The sequence below is a fragment of the Nelumbo nucifera genome, chromosome 5 (genome assembly GCF_055504915.1).
Source record: "Nelumbo nucifera cultivar China Antique chromosome 5, China Antique-T2T, whole genome shotgun sequence".
Taxonomy (NCBI): Eukaryota; Viridiplantae; Streptophyta; class Magnoliopsida; order Proteales; family Nelumbonaceae; genus Nelumbo; species Nelumbo nucifera.
In genome coordinates, this window is record NC_142653.1 from 79,141,414 (window position 1) to 79,159,803 (window position 18,390).

The 18,390-nt window shown below is 35.3% G+C and overlaps 1 protein-coding gene across 1 annotated transcript; it reads right to left on the reverse strand.

Annotated features, from left to right (window-relative positions):
- Positions 1–3,369: 3,369 nt before the first annotated feature.
- LOC104593876 (leucine-rich repeat receptor protein kinase HPCA1-like) lies at positions 3,370–13,980 on the reverse strand. Its single transcript, XM_010253930.3, has 19 exons — positions 13,652–13,980; positions 9,805–9,928; positions 9,625–9,696; positions 9,446–9,520; positions 9,249–9,320; positions 8,983–9,144; positions 8,812–8,886; positions 8,663–8,734; positions 8,472–8,543; positions 8,316–8,384; positions 8,064–8,138; positions 7,907–7,978; positions 7,638–7,769; positions 7,065–7,531; positions 6,818–6,970; positions 6,548–6,687; positions 6,246–6,465; positions 5,925–6,160; positions 3,370–3,915 (listed from the first exon to the last, which is right to left on the reverse strand). Exons 1-19 carry the CDS (start codon positions 13,827–13,829, stop codon positions 3,427–3,429), a joined length of 2,955 nt encoding a protein of 984 aa, XP_010252232.1. The 5' UTR covers positions 13,830–13,980; the 3' UTR covers positions 3,370–3,426.
- Positions 13,981–18,390: the final 4,410 nt, after the last annotated feature.

Consider the following 18,390-nt stretch of genomic DNA (forward strand, 5'->3'; position numbering starts at 1 on the left):
ATGGAAGACAAATTACTGATCTGATTTTAATTGCTAATGAGAGTGTGGAAAACTTTAAAAGGGTTAAGAAGAAGGGAGTGGTTTGTAAGTTGGACTTGGAAAAGACTTATGACTTGGTGGACTAAGAATTTTTTAGGAACGTTTTAACTAAATTTGGGTTCGGTGCTAGATGGTGTAAGTGGATCATGGGTTGTGTCCGAAATTGTCATTACTTAGTGCTAGTGAATGGGACAGTGGTAGATTTCTTTCCAGCTAGTAGGGGTATAAGACAAGGAGACCCCCTTTCTCCTTTCTTGTTCATTCTAATTGCGGAGGTTTTGGGGAAATTGATTTACAGAGCAGATTCTAGGGGGCTCATTAGAGGCTGGAGAGTTGGGAGGGTGGAAACCCCCCTTACTCACTTGCAGTTTGCTGACGACACGATTCTGTTTTGTAAAGGTAGTAATGTGAGCTTTATTAGGAATTTGAAGTCGGTGATACAATTGTTTGAGCAAATATCCAATTTGAAGGTTAATCTTGGGAAAAGTTGTGTTGTGGGGGTGAATTTGGAGGAGGGAGAGATCAGAGAGAGTGCTGAAGTGTTGGGGTGTGAAGTCTCGGGATGGCCTTTGAACTACTTGGGGTTGCCTTTAGGTGATAATCGCATGAGAGAGAGCTTTTGGAACCCGGTGGTGGAAAGGTTTGAAAAAAGACTGGTGTCATGGAAAAAGAACTACCTCTCTCTTGGTGAGAGAATTACTCTTATTAAGGCCACGCTTGCTAATTTACCTATATTTTTTCTATCGGTATTTAAAATTCCAATGAAGGTTGCAAATAAATTAGAGAAGTTAATGAGAGATTTCCTGTGGGAACCGGTAGAGGAAAAGAGGGATCACAGAGTGAGCTGGGAGATAGTTTGTAGGAGTAAGACGTGTGGTAGTTTGGGGCTTGGGAATATTAGGAGAAGGAATATGACTGTTGGGAAAGTGGTTGTGGAGATTCCCCTTGGAGAAGGAGAAGCTATGGGCTAGAATAGTAGTAAATATTCATGGGTTGGAGCATAATGGATGAGATGCTGGAATTAGAGCTAGGACCACCAGCAATTCTCCTTGGAAAGCCATTCATGACCTGTTACCAGTTTTCTCCCCTAATATCAAGTATGATTTGAATTCTGGTAACTCCATAAAATTTTGGGAACAAACCTGGGTGGGGAGTGCCCCTCTAAAGGATCAGTTTCCTTCTTTATTTACTCTTTCTGATCTGAAAAATGAGCCGATCTCGTCTTTTACCACCCCGTCCTCTTCCATTTCTGGGATTGGGTGGAACTTGGCTCTAAGAAGGGATTTGAGGGACTCAGATTTTGACAATATTTTGAGTCTTATTGCAATTCTTGATAACGTTGTCTTAGACCCTACTAGGGCGGATTCTAGAATTTGGACACCTTCTCCCAATGGCATTTTTTCTTGTGCTTCTTTCTTCAAAGTCTTAAGCCAGTCCACCAGTCCTACCTTCCCTCCTTTTCCTGTTGATGAGGTTTGGTGTAGATCAATACCTCTTAGGGTTGGTAGTTTTTGTTGGGAAGCCTATCTGGAAAGAATCAACACTAGTGATTTACTGAAAAGAAGAGACCCAATACTTGTTTGTCACCTTAGTGGTGTGTTCTTTGTAAAGTGGATGGAGAGACTGGTTTTCACCTACTAGTGTCTTTCCATTTTGCGAGGTCAATTTGGGAATGGGCTTTGTCCCTATTTGGATGTAGTTGGAATCCCCCATCAGACTTGCAATGCCTTTTTTCCCCTTCTCTTTTCAGGTGGCAGATAAAAAGGAGAAGGACAATGTGGAGAGGACTAAGGGCTGCAGTATGTTAGACACTTTGGAAAGAAAGAAACTCCAGGATATTCTTAGAAGCTCAAAGAGGAGTAGCAGATCTGAGGGCTATCATTCATATTAGGGTGGTACAGTGGCTGAAATCTTTGGAGCTTTTCACAGATTACACTGTGGATGACATGTTGAGGAAGTGGGATGAAATTGTAAGTTGCACACAAATTAAGTCAGTAATGAGTGTGGCTTGGACCCCTCCACCTAGTGGATTCGTGAAACTAAACTTTGATGGGTGTAGCAGGGGAAATCTAGGACAATCGGGGATTGGGGGTGTTTTTAGGGATGCAAATGGGGTCATTTCTGCCATGTTCTCAGGCCCAATTGGAGTGGGTGACTCCCTTAGAGCTGAGATCTTTGCAGTTATGAAAAAAGTCCAAAAAACTAAGGAGTTGAACATCAGGAAACTCTTAATTGAAGGGGATTCAAAGGTGTTGATAGGGTGGCTGATTAAAGATCACAATGGTTTATGGAAGTACAATAATGAGAGGAGGAAATTCAAGTGGTTGGTGCGGGAGATGGAAGTTAAGATACGTTGGGTTAAAAGATCGACTAATTCCCTAGCTGACGGTTTAGCTAAACAAGGGGCAGAAAGGGATTCACTTTTTTTGGCCAAGTTGTAACTATAGTGTGTTTTCTTTCTTTTTTCTTTCTTTTTTTCCTTTTCTTGAGATTCTTTGTTGCTCTTGGAAGATAAGTGTGTTTGTCTTCCTATTGTAAATCTTCTATTGATGAGTTAATGAAAGTGTTATTGATCAAAAAAAATTCTTACTGATTTTCATTTGTAGACGTGAAAAATGTGTTTTCCCCTCTTTATTGGTTGCCTTCCTTTTACCAGTTCAAGCTTTACTGTTTCAGAGCTGCAAACATTGCTCTTCTCTATCAGTTGTTGACTCGAGTAATATGGGGGGTCTAGCTATCCCATCAACATAATGGTATATCCAAGTTATAACTCATATCAAGTCTCTCATTACCTTATTTATGCTTGGTAATTCATGCTGAACTCATGATGAAAAATAAAAAATGATAGTTCATGTGTTACTATTCTAGATTGGTAAAGAACCTAATTATTAACAATGGTTAAACTAAAACTGCCAGGTGGCTCATATTCAAATAAACAAAACAGCCAAAAAAAGGTTGTTGATATGTTTATTTCTACCAGGGCCTTCTCTATTAATGCCAATTGATGTTATTTATGCTCGATGCAATCAGTTTATTAGGATTTCCTTTTAAAGCCTCAAACCATATTGACCTTGAATTATGTATGTACAATTTGCATTGTATTGAACTAAACTACTAGTGTTGGTTGAGATTTTCTTGTTTTAAGTTGGTTATGTTGATTATTAGATATTTTTATCATTTGATTTTTGGAAAGTATATCTCACTTGGAAGAAGTGTTTACTTGCACCTTAATGATAAGAAGCCATTATCGCTTCAGTTTTTTCTTAAACAACTTGTTCTGTGGAGATTTCTCTCAATAAATAAATAAATAGATAAATAATAAATAATAAATAATGAATTTAAATGATTTTTCATGCTCCACTCGCAATTGTAGAAAATTACCACAAACTACATGGGTTCAATTTTAGCGGGAAACATGAACCCACCACTATATTCAAAGGCATCACTTTTATTGAAATCATCTTCTGATAGAACATCTATATGATGTCGAGGAAGGTGTGTCACAGATGAGGATGCATAGGTTGAATTTGTATTCTGCCCTTCATTTTGTAGTATGCTTTCTATCTCCTTGACCAAATAACTCATTGTTGGGCGGTTTGTAGCTGATTCTTCCACACATCTCATGGCCAACTCTACAAATCTTACAAGACCAAAAAGTTTTGCATCATTTTTAATGTTCAGATCAATAATCTCCTTCAATCCATTATTCTCTTTGTCATTCTCATCAATAATCATTCGCACTTCACGAACAATATACTTTCCTTTCTCTATGGGCTTCTTAGCTGTTACTAGTTCAAGCATTACTATGCCAAAGCTGTAAACATCACTCTTCTCAGTCAATTGTTGAGTCATGTAATACTCAGGGTCTAGGTATCCCTGCAACAAGAAGTCATAACCAGCTTAGCAGGTCAAGATGTGATCAGTATCCTAATATCATAGTTATCCAGGTGCTAGGGCAAAGCCAAGTGACAGAGGAGCACCTAGTTGCATTGGTGATGATATTTTATGAAACTATTGTTTAATTTTAGCTTGTTAAATACAAGAGGGAGAGATACATAGATAATGCATGTACAAATAAGAAAATGGAAAAGGAAAGTGTGTGTGTGTTGGTTTCAGATAAACATTGAAAAAGAAAACGAAGGGGTAGAGGAGTAATTAATTACAAAGAGAAAAACAATAAACGTGATGAAAGGAAATTAGAGGATATTCTTATGAAGAATTCCAAGATGGATGCTACTAGCTACTTGAAGCCCACATTATAGTGAGTATTTTACTAAGCTCATTATTTGGGGCTTTGATCAAATCCACACTTGCTAATCTGCCGGTCTACTTTTTGTCTGTCTTTAAGATTCCTACTAGGGAAGCTACGAGGTTAGAGAAAATGATGAGGGACTTCTTGTGGGAGTCGGGGCAAGAGAAGAAGGATCATTTGGTTATATGGGAAATAGTTAGTCAAAGTAAGGAGGAAGGAGGATTAGGAATAGGGAATATCACTTTCAAGAATGTAGCCCTTCTAGGTAAGTGGTTATGGAGGTGGCCTTTAGAGAGGGAGAGGTTATGGCATGAAGTGGTGGCAAGTATCCATGGCTATTCCGGAAATGATTAGGATGCAGGGGTATCCAGACGGGCAACTCTTGCAATACCTTGGAAGGCAATTCATGGCATCCTCCCATAGTTCCTACGCTTTGTAAGGTATGATGCTTGCTCTAGGACTCGTATTATTTTCTGGGAAGACACTTGGGTGGGAAATTTGCCCCTTAAGGATCTGTTCCCTTCTCTCTTCTCTATTTCCCTTTATAAAAAAAAAAAAAAAAAAAAAAAAAAAAAAAAAAACTGTCTTCCTTTATTTTGCCCCTGTATACCCCTTTGTCGACAAATTAGGACCTTGGATTCCGCAAAGGGTTGAGGGATGAGGAATCCTTATCAGTTTCTAAGCTCCTATTGTTACTTGATTCTGCTTGCCTGGACCACCTGATAGGAGGATTTGGACTTTGACTCCGAAAGGGCTATTTACTTGTGCTTCTTTCTTTAATTCCCTCTGCTCCAGTTCTTCTCCTCGGGCTTTCCCTGTTAAGCAAGTGGGCCACTAGGGGCATGCTTGTAATTTCTGTTTCTTTTATTTTACATCATGTTAATACAAATAGGAAGCTGGGAGCCGCCAACTTCAGTTTTTTGGCTCTCAAATACTTTTTCTCTTCTCTTCTCTTCGTATCTCTCTTCTCTCTTCTCTCTCTTTTGGAAAGAAAAGACCCTTCATTCTCTCACCTATTTCTTCTTTTAAGCTAGCTATCTCTTTGTTGTTTGTTCTAACAGAAAGAGTTCTCTTTCTTTCCGATTTCTTACTCATTTCTTGTTGGACAACAAGCTGTCTGCTTGTTTCTTCATCTTACATCACCCAAAGTCATCCACCATAGAAAAGCCCATTGCCAGATCTTACGTAGGACCCCCTACTCTTTCTTACATCAGCCAAACTAGGCAATGTACTTTCTTGGAATTAAGTTCTTGAGTAAGCCTACTTAAACTAAAATATCATTCGGATTGAAAGGATCAATAATTTTACAGGATGTTTCTATAACTCAAGAATCTGGTGATGGCAATAGATATCCTGATCTAAAACTAAAGCCAGTTTAGATTTTCCTTTTCCTCCAAATGTTAATGGGTTTATTGAACCATAATCAAATAACATGTTTAATTTGATGCATCTTTTCCTTCTAAATATGTATCCTCGACAAATTGAAGTACTTATGAAGTCATACATTTGGCATTTGTTGATATTAGATATAATTGTGATTCTCTCAAGTAGAAATGTAGAATAATATAATGGCAATGCATTCTTGAAGAGAACTTCAAGATGGAAAAAGGGTGGTCTATGAAATAATACTTACCACTGTTCCTTTAACTTGGGTGGAAACATGCCCCTTAGAAATGTCTGATATCAGCTTGGACAGTCCAAAATCTGAAACCTTTGCAACTAAATTTTCATCCAATAGAATATTACTCGACTTAACATCTCTATGAATTATGGGGGGATTAGCATGTTCATGAAGATACGATAATCCTCTGGCTGAGTCTAGAGCAATTTGGAGTCTCCTCTTCCAATCTAGGTGAATTCCTGATCTCCCTGCAGTTGATGATTGCAGAATAATTTCTTACTATGTATTAAGATATACAAAATAGGAGAACATTTATGGAACTGCAAAACATACCAGACAAACTCTCCCAAAGCGTCCCATTAGGAATGAATTCATAGACCAGCATCTGCTCTTTTTGCTCTAAACAAAAGCCTACCAGGTTCACCAGATTTTTGTGATGAACCCGTGAAAGCAACTCAATTTCATTTCTAAATTCATGCCCACCCTGCATTGAACCTTGTGTTGCTCTTTTAATTGCTACCACTTGCCCACTAGAGATAATTCCTTTATAAACCTGGAAAGGGAACAAAGTTCACTATGTTGCCATGCATTGCTAGATGTCAAGTGCTTTATGAGTTATAACAAATGGATAGTACCTTGCCATAGCCCCCAGATCCAATTTCATTGCTTTCTGAGAAATTGCTGGTGCACGCTCTGAGTTCATCATAAGAAAACAATCTAGCTCCTTTTAATTTTGGTGCACCACCATTATCACTATTCATTTGAAACAATGATGCTGCAAATGGTGGATAATAGTTCAGATAAGCAATTTATATTGGAAATTGCAACTTTTCAACATATTATCATATGCACTTGTAAATTTGGTATAGAAAACATTATATTCATAATTGCATGGAGCACATTACCAAATGGTTTACTCAATTCAGTAGCTTTGTCTGCACGTTTCTTTTGCCGAATGGCATAGATTCCCACACCCATGAGTAAGAAGACCAAAGCAACACAAGAAATTGCTATTCCAGCAATGGCACCTGAGCTTAGTGAAGTTCCTTGACTTCCATCTGAAACAATTGTTTTGTTCATTTTTTATCAGATCCATCATTTCAAGGGGTTATGACTCAAATTTTGTTTTTAAGCAAGAACAGAATAAGTTACCTGGGAAAGGGTAAAAAAATGCATTAAATAAGTATGGCCCAAATATATCTGAAGGTTTATAAACTTGGTTGCTCAAATAAAACCCAATCCTTTGAACCTCTGTCCTGTTAAAGTACTTTCCATTTGACGGGAAGAGTTCCAATTGCATCTGTAGATAGTCATCCTTGTTGAAGAAGATGCTTTGGAGGGAAACTGAACCAGGCGCAAGGCTAAGGTTTACCCAAAGGCTCATTTCTAGTGAATGAAACATAGCGGCATTGGACAATTCTCGGAAGGTAGGTGCTCTGAAAATTAAAATCCCTGTGTATGGATAGGCACAATCACAACTCTGAGGGTTCACACTTTGTTGTGGGGGACATGACTTGGAGCTACAGATAGTCAAGTCAGTGGAATAAGCCTGTCCTGTTCCTCGAAGCTGGCAGTAGTTATCATTCGTGGTAATTGTACATACTGGATTTCCAACAAGTCTGCAACCCATGGTAAATGAAAATGAAAATTAGTAGTCAAAATAGATGAGAGTTCATATAGAGGACATTGTAAGGGAAAAGACTAGTAGTGCATGCATGATCTCACATTAGAGTGTTTGAGTATCCAGAGCGATTTACTGATTGAATATTGTTGTTTTGTAGATCAACGAACTGCAGTTGTTGGCCAATGTTGTTACCCATGTCTAGTGTGTTATTGAATGCATTATTTCTCAGTTTCCTGTCACAGAACTTGCAAAAATTATAAACTGATGTTTGATAGGGTAATAAATTCTTTGTTTCTCTTGCAAGTTGCAACTATGTTTTAGTCATTTCATCTTGACAAGTTCTGACATTTCTCTAACCAAATATACTCACACTTGTTGTATTTGAGGGAGGCTAAAGAGATTTGATGGCACTGACCCCTCAAGTTGTCCATACTCCATAACTCTGCACCCACCATTAGCTTGAATCGTTAATTCAATGATGTTTCTCATATTCTGGAAAAGTTGAACTGGGTACATAAGAAACTTACAAAGTGGTTAAGGATCCAATGGTTGAGAACCACCTTGGAGCTTCTGCTTTGTCGAATGTGTTATTGCTCAAGTCCCTAGAGGAGAAAGCATGAATACAATTGTCAGTCTATGGTAGTAAGAGAATGAAAATACATTGACCCATGATGAATCTGCTCTCTTTCCTTTTTTTTTTCTTTTCTTTTTCTTTTCCCTTTTGGTTTTCTGTCTGGGTGTTTGCATTAGGAGTTTATAATCTCATGATGTTTTCTTACACATAATTGAGGGAACCCATTCCACTTAGGTCAGGTACTGAGCCAGTCAGTTTATTGTATGCTAAATTCCTGCAAGAAATTAAAAGAGCATGAGTATAAAGTATACAAACCCTGAACCACCAGAAATGCTGATTGTGATCAGAAAAGATTACTTACAATTCATTGAGGCTGGTAAGGTTGTTGAGGTTAGATGGAACTGGCCCGGTAAGAGAATTTCTATCAAGCCGGCTGTTGCAGAATGTGATTGTTTTACACATAAACCAACAAACCATGAAAATCAGGGATATGAGAAAATATAATCCATCACATTGACAAGCAAGCAATAGATATCATAGGCAATTACTCACAGAGCCTCAAGGGTCTTAACAAGACCCAATGTGGAAGGTATACTCCCATTTAATTGATTTCCATCAAATAGCCTATCAAGAAGCAAAATCTGTCATCATCGTGATCATCTTTGAAAGAGCAAGAAGATATGGCAGGGTGTTATGCTTACACATGTATTAGTACCATCTCAGAACTGAATAGCTTAGATGGAATGGCACCTGATAGTTTGTTTTTGTTGAAATGGCTGTAAGAGCATAAAAAAATTCAATAGCTGTCTGTGTGTTAAATAATTTGTTTTTTATCTATTTTTATTTTATCATTTCTGTTGATTGGGACTCACAAATGTTTTGCTTTGAGAAGAAGATCCAAGCCCGGAGAATTGTTGTCAGAGACGGGCAAAGACCCTGTTAATTGATTATCTGCAAGGTCCAGCCAATAAAGTTGGGAAAGGCTACCCAAGGAAGGAGGTATACCACCAATGAAGTTGTTTGAATTAAGAGCCCTGAGGAGAGGGATGTTGAAGGAAGGAAATTAGATCTGTGTTATCATCAGTTTTTCATGGTTCCATTATGAAAAAATATATATTGAAAATTTTCTGAGCATTACAAGAAGGTGAGTTTTGCTAGGTTGCCTATTTCTGTTGGGATAGTACCAGTGAAGCCACAACCAGCTAGGATCCTGAAAGATAAACAACAAAAAGAAAAAAATAAAGAAAAAGTAAGTAATAATTATAGAGTTAAATAAATTTTGTAATCCAGAGAGACTGAAAAAATGAATGGATGGTTGACTTGTAGGATCCTTACAAAATGTTAAGCTTTTGAAGATCTCCAATCCGTGGTGACAGGGGACCAGTGAGTTCCTTGTTGTATGAGAGGTCCCTGTGACAACAGAGTTTATTCAAATCCAGTAAGTTATTCTACTTCTATCTTAAGCTTTAGTGAAGCCACTGTTGTCAGTACAGGGAAGGAGAGAAAGAACTCACAGGGTTGTCAATTCAGTGAATTGACCAATGTCACCGCTTAGTGTACCTTTTAAGCCCATGGTAGACAAACTCCTGAAAAGCACCATGAGAATTTGTTTAGTTTTTCCAATGGTAAAGAATAGAGTTTCTAGGAATGACAAAAGAATGCTGGTTAATTTGAAGCAATGGAAGGAGACGCACAATGCAGTGATCCTGGAATTTCTGCAACTGACTCCTTCCCATGGTGTTCCACAAGGATCATCTGTCTTGCCCCAACTTGGTGGAATGTTCTGCCAGTGAGACATAAGAGATCGCAGTGCTGCAACTGCTCCATCACCATTTTATCAGTTTGTCATTTCGTTTTCTTTGATGATGATGATGATGATGTACAGGTTCTTAAGGGCTGTATTTGGCTTGACAGAGTTGAGGGAAAGTTATCAAGGAATTTTGTGAAATTCCTTGAGAGCTTTCAAGTGTCACTCAACTTTCTGTTTCTCTCGGTTGCTTGGTTCTTTGGAAAATAATTGAGAAAGGGAAAAGTTTGGAGAAGTTATCAAGGAATTTCATGGAATGCCTCGGGGAATTGGCCAATGTGAATGGCCAGAAATTTCAACAGATTTCTCTTAGGGGTGTTGGCCAATGTGAATGGTGTTATTTTGTAAAACCAAAACTACCACCACATCAGCCTATAGTCCAAGAGAAATTGAGCTTTGAAGGATTTGTTCTAAAGGCTGTGTTTGGTTGCAGTGCAAATTTATTTGCACTATTACAAATGTATGGGAGTGCAAATGAAAAAATGTAAATTCTCATTTAATTTTGTTTTGAGTTTTACTTTATTCTGCTCTATGTCTTAATTTACTATATTTGTACCGCAATCAAACAAAAACTAAAATTTGAAACAAAAAATAGGTCAGAATTTATACCCAAATCATTTGCACCGTCAGCAGCAGTGCAAATTTATTTGCATAACCAAATACAGCGAAAACAATTTAGGGGATATTTGGCATCGATGCCAATTTCCTGAAAATCACTGCCACGTTGGAACCACATCAGCGCTAAATTTCTGTTTTGTTGGTTGATTTTGGTGATTTTAGGTAAGGAAGCACCAGCATTGATGCCAAACAGCACCTTATGTTTTGATTACTTTTCAGCTACTTACACGGTTCTCCGTTGAAGCTTCTTATTCAAAACAACTTATCTAAAGCAAGCTTAAGCCCTCCTAAACTGGTTTATCAGAAACATAAGATGCTGATATCAGGATACAAAATCAATAGAGTTTTCAATAATTGGGTTCAGGCTGGGACATGATGGGTTGGGCCCAAGATTGAATACCTGGATAATGAGTTCTTGCTTGGGTCTTAGTACGGTTTAGGGCTAATCGCTAATCTTGGCCAATCAAGTAGTGCTGTTCATGGGTCAAGTTGGGTTGGTTTAATAGATTTTTTTCAACCAACCTGACTTAGTCGGGTTACTTAAAGAGCAAATCAAAACCGACTTAACCTATTCGGATTACTTAAAGAGCAAACCGAAACCAATCTGCCATTAAGCAAAATTGACTCAAACATCAAGGGTTGGTTTGGGTCGGTTTGGCATTGTTTATGAATAACCTTATTTTACTGTAAAATTTCTTATTCAAAAAAATAAAAGAATCCTAAAGACAAAAGTAATTTCCATTTAACTAATGTTTTATTGTTCTTTAATATTAAAAATAAGTAATTAATTAGAAAGAATAAATTAGGATAGGGATTGTCTAGTTAGGGAAAGACTAGGAAATCAGAAATTAACTTGATTTATTTCGGTTTTCACACATGAAAACTAAAATCGAACCAAATTATTGATTTATCCCTCTTCACAACCCAAAACCAACCAGTGGTAAAAAAAAAAAACGACCAAATCAAATTGGGTCAGGCCAATTTGGTCGGTTTGGTCATTCTGACATTGTTTGTGAACAACCCTACAGTCATGGACTCGTTACAAAAAAACAAACTTTCCGGAATGAAAATATATTAAATTAAATCTGGAGCAAAATATGTTAAATTAAATCTGGAGCAAATTTTCAATCTTCTGTGTTAACCGGAGGATACCAAGCCAATCATCCTGACATGTGCCACCCACATGAACAAAGGTTATATGGTGTGTCATGGGTAGAACTGTAGATTATCTGAACTACGTCTGGAAATGCTCCTAGTAATATTTTACCCCTCAAGTTAGGGCTGTTCATAAGAATGTCCAACCCGACCAAACCGACCAACCTCGACCGACTCGTTTTCATCAATACCAGTCAGTTTCGGGTTGAGAAAATATATAAATTGATATATCGGGTCAACCCGACCCGAACCGAACTAGTCAGTAGTTCCTAGTTTGAGTAGTTTCTTACTTAACTATAACTAGTCTTTTACTAGAACTAGAAGGCCCATTAGGCAATTATAATTAGAATAGACAATCTATCCTAGTTTCTAACTTTCTATAATCTTTTACACTAAATAGGCAACCCATTAGGCAATTACAATCAGAATTCAATTAGGTGTCCTTTTGTACAGGAGCAAAACCGAAACCGACCCAACTTAACTCAAACCAACCAGGTCGATTTGGTCTATTAGTGGACCCGTGAACACCCCTACCTCAAGTAGAAGGGAATATGATAAAAATGGATTAGCTGGACTTCATAGCTCTGTTTTGGGCCATGTGATTAATCAAAGCCCCAATGTCCCATGTCAGTTATAATTGTGGGCCATATAGACTTTATGGGTGGCAGTTGACATGGGGGCATTATGAATTTATGTTTGATCCTACAGCCCAAAACACATCTATCAAGTTTAGCTAATCCATTTCTTACTATCCATTTCCCGAGTAAGATATGACCCCATTTGTTCTGTAACTCATCTATGGTAGATATACCCAGTTGTGTTACCATACGAATAGACCTCTTCATGGGCGGGCCAAGCCGGGTTTGGGACGAGTTTTGTGTATGTATCAAGAGTATATATTCAGGCCCAAACAAGAGTCCAACCAGAAATTTGAATTTGCAGAATTTTTTTTTCTTTTTTATTCAATAAAAAAATGTTTTATTTATATTAAAAACCTTTAAAACTCAAAAATAATAAACATCTCATTATTATTTGGAAAAAAAAAGAGAAGAATAAAGAAAAAATATTGTATATATATATTTTATTAAATAAAATATATTTTTATTATTTAATATATAATATCAAATCGGGCTTGAGCTTGGGCCGGGCTTTTTTGAGAAAACCTAAGTCTAACCTGAAAAAAGTCAGACCCGGTGCTCTAGGCCCGAACCTGAACCTGCAGGCCTAAAATTATGACCAAGCTCAACTTATAATGGGCCAGGCCAGGCCAGCCTGTCGAACTACCCGGCCCATGAACAGATCTGCATATGAAAAGGGCCAGTGTGAAGAAATCCATTCTCTATAGTTCTGACAGTCCATTTTTATGGGATCTATATATCCCTACACCGAGGAATCAGGGTTTGCTCTTCACAGAGCGCACCTCACATCGATCGCACAGCACATCCTCCTATGTATTAGAAACCTCCCCCATGAATAACACAACACAAGTATGAGAAACGCTCCTGATGTGCAGGTGGGACGTGTTGTGAAGTTGGTGTGAGGAGCAGAACCAAACTCTAGAGTCTAGACCAAGGATCTAAGGCGTGAAAATGAATTTATGCTCTAGTCGCGCTGACTCACTGCTCTTGCCTAATCTGATACAGATCCTTTAAAACGTTAAGGAAACTGTTTTAATTTGGATGCTTCAAGCAAATTGAAATTTTATAGAAACCAACAAAAAGAAAGAAATTAGAAGAAGAAAAGGAAGACATGAGCTTTTCTAGTTCTAGCCTCAAAGATGATGAAGAAACTAGAAGAACAAATATAGCTATGTATCATTAATCCTCCTAGAATGAAGTTCTTTAAAGCTATTTCAGGTGGACAAAGTTGATTTGATCAGTATTACAGAGATGGGATAATATTGAGTCTACTACTAAGAAAGAACATGAGAAATAAATTCCAATTGGGGTCTACTACTTTACCATCTTCGGTATCTGTGGAAGCAGAGGCGACATGAAGACCTGCAACTAGAAACAGAATCCACCGAATCCATCTCATGATGATGGTATTGCTTTGCAAGAAGTAACCCAAACCCTCCATCTTTCTTTCTCTGATGCTAACATAAAAGATTTCTGATTTGGGTGGAGCAGCTGGTTTCATATTATCTAATGAACAAGAAGCTAGTCCAGCCTTTCTATGTTCCTTCGTCGTCCTCTTTTTGAATTCAGAAGCCAATCTGCAGGAATGCAATGTCTTTCTCCGATTTGGGTGTTGTTTTCTTTCAAAGGACCATCCAATATTAATCTCTAAAAGTGGTTTAGTTTATAATAACTTATGTGAAGGTTCCAGTACTCCAGCATCCATAATTGAACCAGTCTCAACCATCAATTCTTTCATAACAACATCCTTGTTTACCACTCAAATGACGAATTAATTCAGGACAATAATACAAAATTAAGCCTGAGATAATTTATCTGAATAGTTTCTTTTTTTTTTTTTTGGCCTAAAGCCGTAAGTGATTTGATAGCTAGGTTAATTTAATATAATTTTGAAGTTTGAATTTTCAAGTGTGAATATGACTTGTTGCCAGAAAAAGGGAAAAGAGAAAAGAGGTAAAGAAATGGTCAACTTGACATGGTCCATTATATTAAAACAAGCATTTGGCCTGGTTAGGTTTGAAAGAAATCGTTCCATTTGTTTGCTGATTTCATGATATTATTAACTATATTATATACTTAACTCAAAGAATTGCAGTCCAATGACTTGTTAATTGATTCATTAATTATTATTGTTGTTATATTTAAATGTGCTTGCCTCTATACAATTTTGTTTTCTTATAATAAAGCTCGAATGGTTTGTGGGAGAAGATCTATAATCCTGGATTGGAACTTATTTTCTTTTCTGTTGCGACAATCGGAACTTGTCCTGCTGCAACAGTACTCTTGGATATATATCAGGAATGCTTGAAAACAATGTTTCAACCACCATAATATATACATATCACAAAAAATGTTTATTTAATCAGCTGATAGTTTTGAAATAAACATTAGAAAAAACCCTTGCATGTATGAACGCTATTTTCATCACACTCCAAGGTAAGGGTGTCAGTTGGACTGGATTTGGTCCAATCTGATCCAGTCCAATGTGAGTCTATTATAAATGGACTAGGTCCAATCTAGTTCAATGAATATTTTGGATTGGTCCAATTCAATGTCTGGACCATCCAATCTATTCAAATTCATTTTGATTTAGATTGATTTTCAATTCAAACCTAGTCCATTGATACCTATATTCTTTTCTTATATCAATGAATCAGATATTGGCTTAATCCAATCCAATCTAATATAAATTTATTAAGGACGAATCAGGTTCAATCTAATCTAATAAATATTTTGGATTGAATTGGTCCAATCCAATATGTCTTATCCAATTTGTCTTATTGGTCTGTCCAATCCATCCAAATTGATTTTGGATTGGACTGGTCCATTGACACCCTTACTCCAAGGGAGGGTGATTTACCATTGTGTTGATTGATTGACTAATAAAAATATTAAAAAAAAAAAAGTAGAAGAAGAAGAAGATTTTGATTGTTTAATAATTGTTATACGTGATGAACGCGATAAGATGATGAACCGCCTTGTTTCCTGAGTTACGAATATAAGTGTTTTTTTATATAAGTAAAATATCCATTAACTAAACAGAAAAATAAGGGTCCATACTCCGGTCACTGAGGTGGAATGAACCACTATTAAACTCGCATCCTCTGAATACTTCCACCTTTTACCTGAATCTTCCAAAATCTAGCAATTAACGTGCTCTCTCTCATTCTTTTTTCATTGATAGCTCATCAATGTGAGATCTATAAACCATTGAATCCTCATCTGCGCCCCACAGCACATCTCAATCGTGTTCATGTCATCATGCCTTTCTTTGCTCTAAATCTTCTTTCTAATTTTTTTGTATTTTTGAATTTTTTTATTTTTTTAGTTTTACGTAATTACTAGGGTTGTTCATGGGTTGGGTTGGGTCGGTTTATTATAGTTTTTCCAACTGATCCGACCTGATCGGGTTACCTGACATAGAAATCGAAATCGGCCCAATGTTAAGCAAAACCGACCTGGTCGGTTTGAGTCGGGTTGGGTCGGTTTCGGTCGGTTTCGGTTCTATGTTCATCCCTATGATAAAATCTTGTTAATTCTAAAAACAATCATAAATTGAACATCATTTCAGCCATCTCCTATGATAAAATTTAAATGAAAAGTTAATCACAAAAGTTGTTCATTAATCACTATTCACTAATCCAAAGTTTCTTGCAACCATTCAAAAACTAGGTGGCCTAATGGGCTTTGGGACTTCATGTTTGAACTAGGAACTAAGTCGGTTCGGGTCGGGTATGAAAACCGAAACCGACCCGAATCATCGGTTTAGGAATTTGCACAACCCAAAACCGACCCGTGCTGATAAAAACTCGGCCGACTCGGGTTGGGTCGGTCTGGGTTGGTCGGTTTGGTCGGGTTGGGCCTTCTTATGAACAGCCCTAGTAGTTACCCATTAAACCAATAAAGAAACATCATATGCTAAATTATCTCTAACAACCAATAGATAAAAAAAGAGTGATTTGCTTTTCTAATGTCTAGCCAAGTTGCACCACCATCCCCACTTTCTCCTAAATTATGGCTAATCCTATTTCTCTCCTAAATTATCTCTAATTTCTATTTATTCTCTCCCCCATTTTTTATCTATTTCTATCTAAAGAAAGATTATGTAAAAAAAAAAATCTAGAATTATTTAAATATTATAACGAAATTGTATAATAACTTTAAGATATTTATTAAAAACACAAAAAAAAATACTATAGATTTAATAATGTTGAATTTTTAATAATTTTATATTTTTACAAAATTCATCACAAAATTATGTACTAACAATATAAACTATAATTTTACAGATTATTCAATTTAAATTTTAATCAAATAATAAAAATTTAACATTAAAAAATAAAATATTATTTAAATATTTCATTAACTAAATATTTTAAATAACAAAATATTTAATATTACGTAATAACTTTAATAAAAATAAAATTCAAATAACAAAAGGACTTAAATATTTTACATATTACTTAAATATTTAAATAAAATAAATATTTTAAATAATGAAATATTTAACAAAACTAAATTATAAATAGTCAAATTAACGAAATTATGTAATAAATTCAAAAAAATCTTAAAAGTAGAAAAATAATTATAATATATTTTATTATATTCAAATTAATAATAATTTAATAATTTACAAAATTAATAATGAAATTATGTAATATTAGTATAAATTTTAATTTTATGGATTATTAAATTCAATAAATAATTAAAACTTTATAAATTGAAATAATGATATAATTTAAATAACTAAATAATAATGTAAATAACTAATTTCACTTATATTAGTTAATAATTCTAGAAAATAATTTTCACAAAAAATAATTTTATTAATAATTTTAAAACCTTCATATATATTTATATATACTAAAATTAAAATTTGTTGTGTTTTCAGTAATTATTTATTTTTTTTTGTTATAAATATATTTTTAATAATTATGTACAAATCTAATTTTGTTTTTCTATTAAATAGAAAATTTTCAATAATTATTGGAGAATAAACTACAATTATTTAAATTTTAAAATTTAATTTATTATACTTATTGTAATTTTGTTATAAATTTATTTTTAGTAATTATGTATCTATGTTATAATTTATTGATTAACATTTATTAGAGATTAAACTATCAATTGACTAATTTATTATATTTTTAGTATTTATTGTATTTTTGTAATTATTGTGTTTATTATATTTTTATTAGTTATTTATTTTCTTTTTATTATAATTTTATTTTAAATAACTGTGTATTCTTGCTATAAATTTTCATTATTTATTGGAGATTAAACTATTGTTATTTATTAGAGACTAGACTATTAATTTAGCTGAAATTAAAAATGTTCATGGGTTGGTTTGGTTCAATTGAATGTTGTTTGGCCAACCAAATCGATTTGGTCAGGTTGGGGAGATGGTCGCCCTAAAACGACTAACTATTAGGGTATGTTTGATTGCTGAGAAAAGGATGGGAAAATGGAATATTCTCTAATGATTCTCCCTTTCCGGTGTTTGTTTGTAGGAACACAATTTTTGGGATGAGAAAATTGTGGGATGTAGGATCTCAAAAACGGGCAAGCGGTTGTGTTTCCAATCAGCCAACTCGAGTTGTATCGATTTAGGTTGAATTTTCATTTTGGTTAATCGATTCAAAAGATTTAAACTTTAAAAATTAAAAAATTATAGTGGTATTATTAATAAATAAATTAAAAAACTTAAATTATGATATTTTAGACTAGGGAATATGAAAAAATTCCCACTTTTCTGTATTAAAAAAATTAGATTTAAATTATAAAATATTAATATATAATCTATGGTCAGGTCAATTCAGTTGTTGTCGGTTTATAAATGACTAAAGCAAAACTGATCTTACCTAGTCAAGTTGGGAAATGGTTGAACCAAAGCCGATTAGAAATACTAGAGAGCAGACCAACTTGGGTTGAGTTGAGTCGGGTTGGTCGTTGTATTTTTTGGTTCGCTTTTCTTGATTCAATCAGTTTTTGGCTTTTCGATTTTTATGAACACTCCCTTTGGAAGAGGCAAAAGCTTTGTTGTGAGGTAGGAGAATATTTGC

Excerpts from the sequence above, each read along its gene's own strand:
- LOC104593876 (XM_010253930.3), bottom strand. The coding sequence starts at position 13,829 with ATGAAACCAGCTGCTCCACCCAAATCAGAAATCTTTTATGTTAGCATC. Across the intron at positions 9,321-9,445 it reads CTTCAAAAGCTTAACATTTT|GATCCTAGCTGGTTGTGGCT; the intron begins GTAAGGATCCTA and ends TTTATCTTTCAG. Across the intron at positions 8,887-8,982 it reads CTTCTCAAAGCAAAACATTT|CCATTTCAACAAAAACAAAC; the intron begins GTGAGTCCCAAT and ends ATGCTCTTACAG.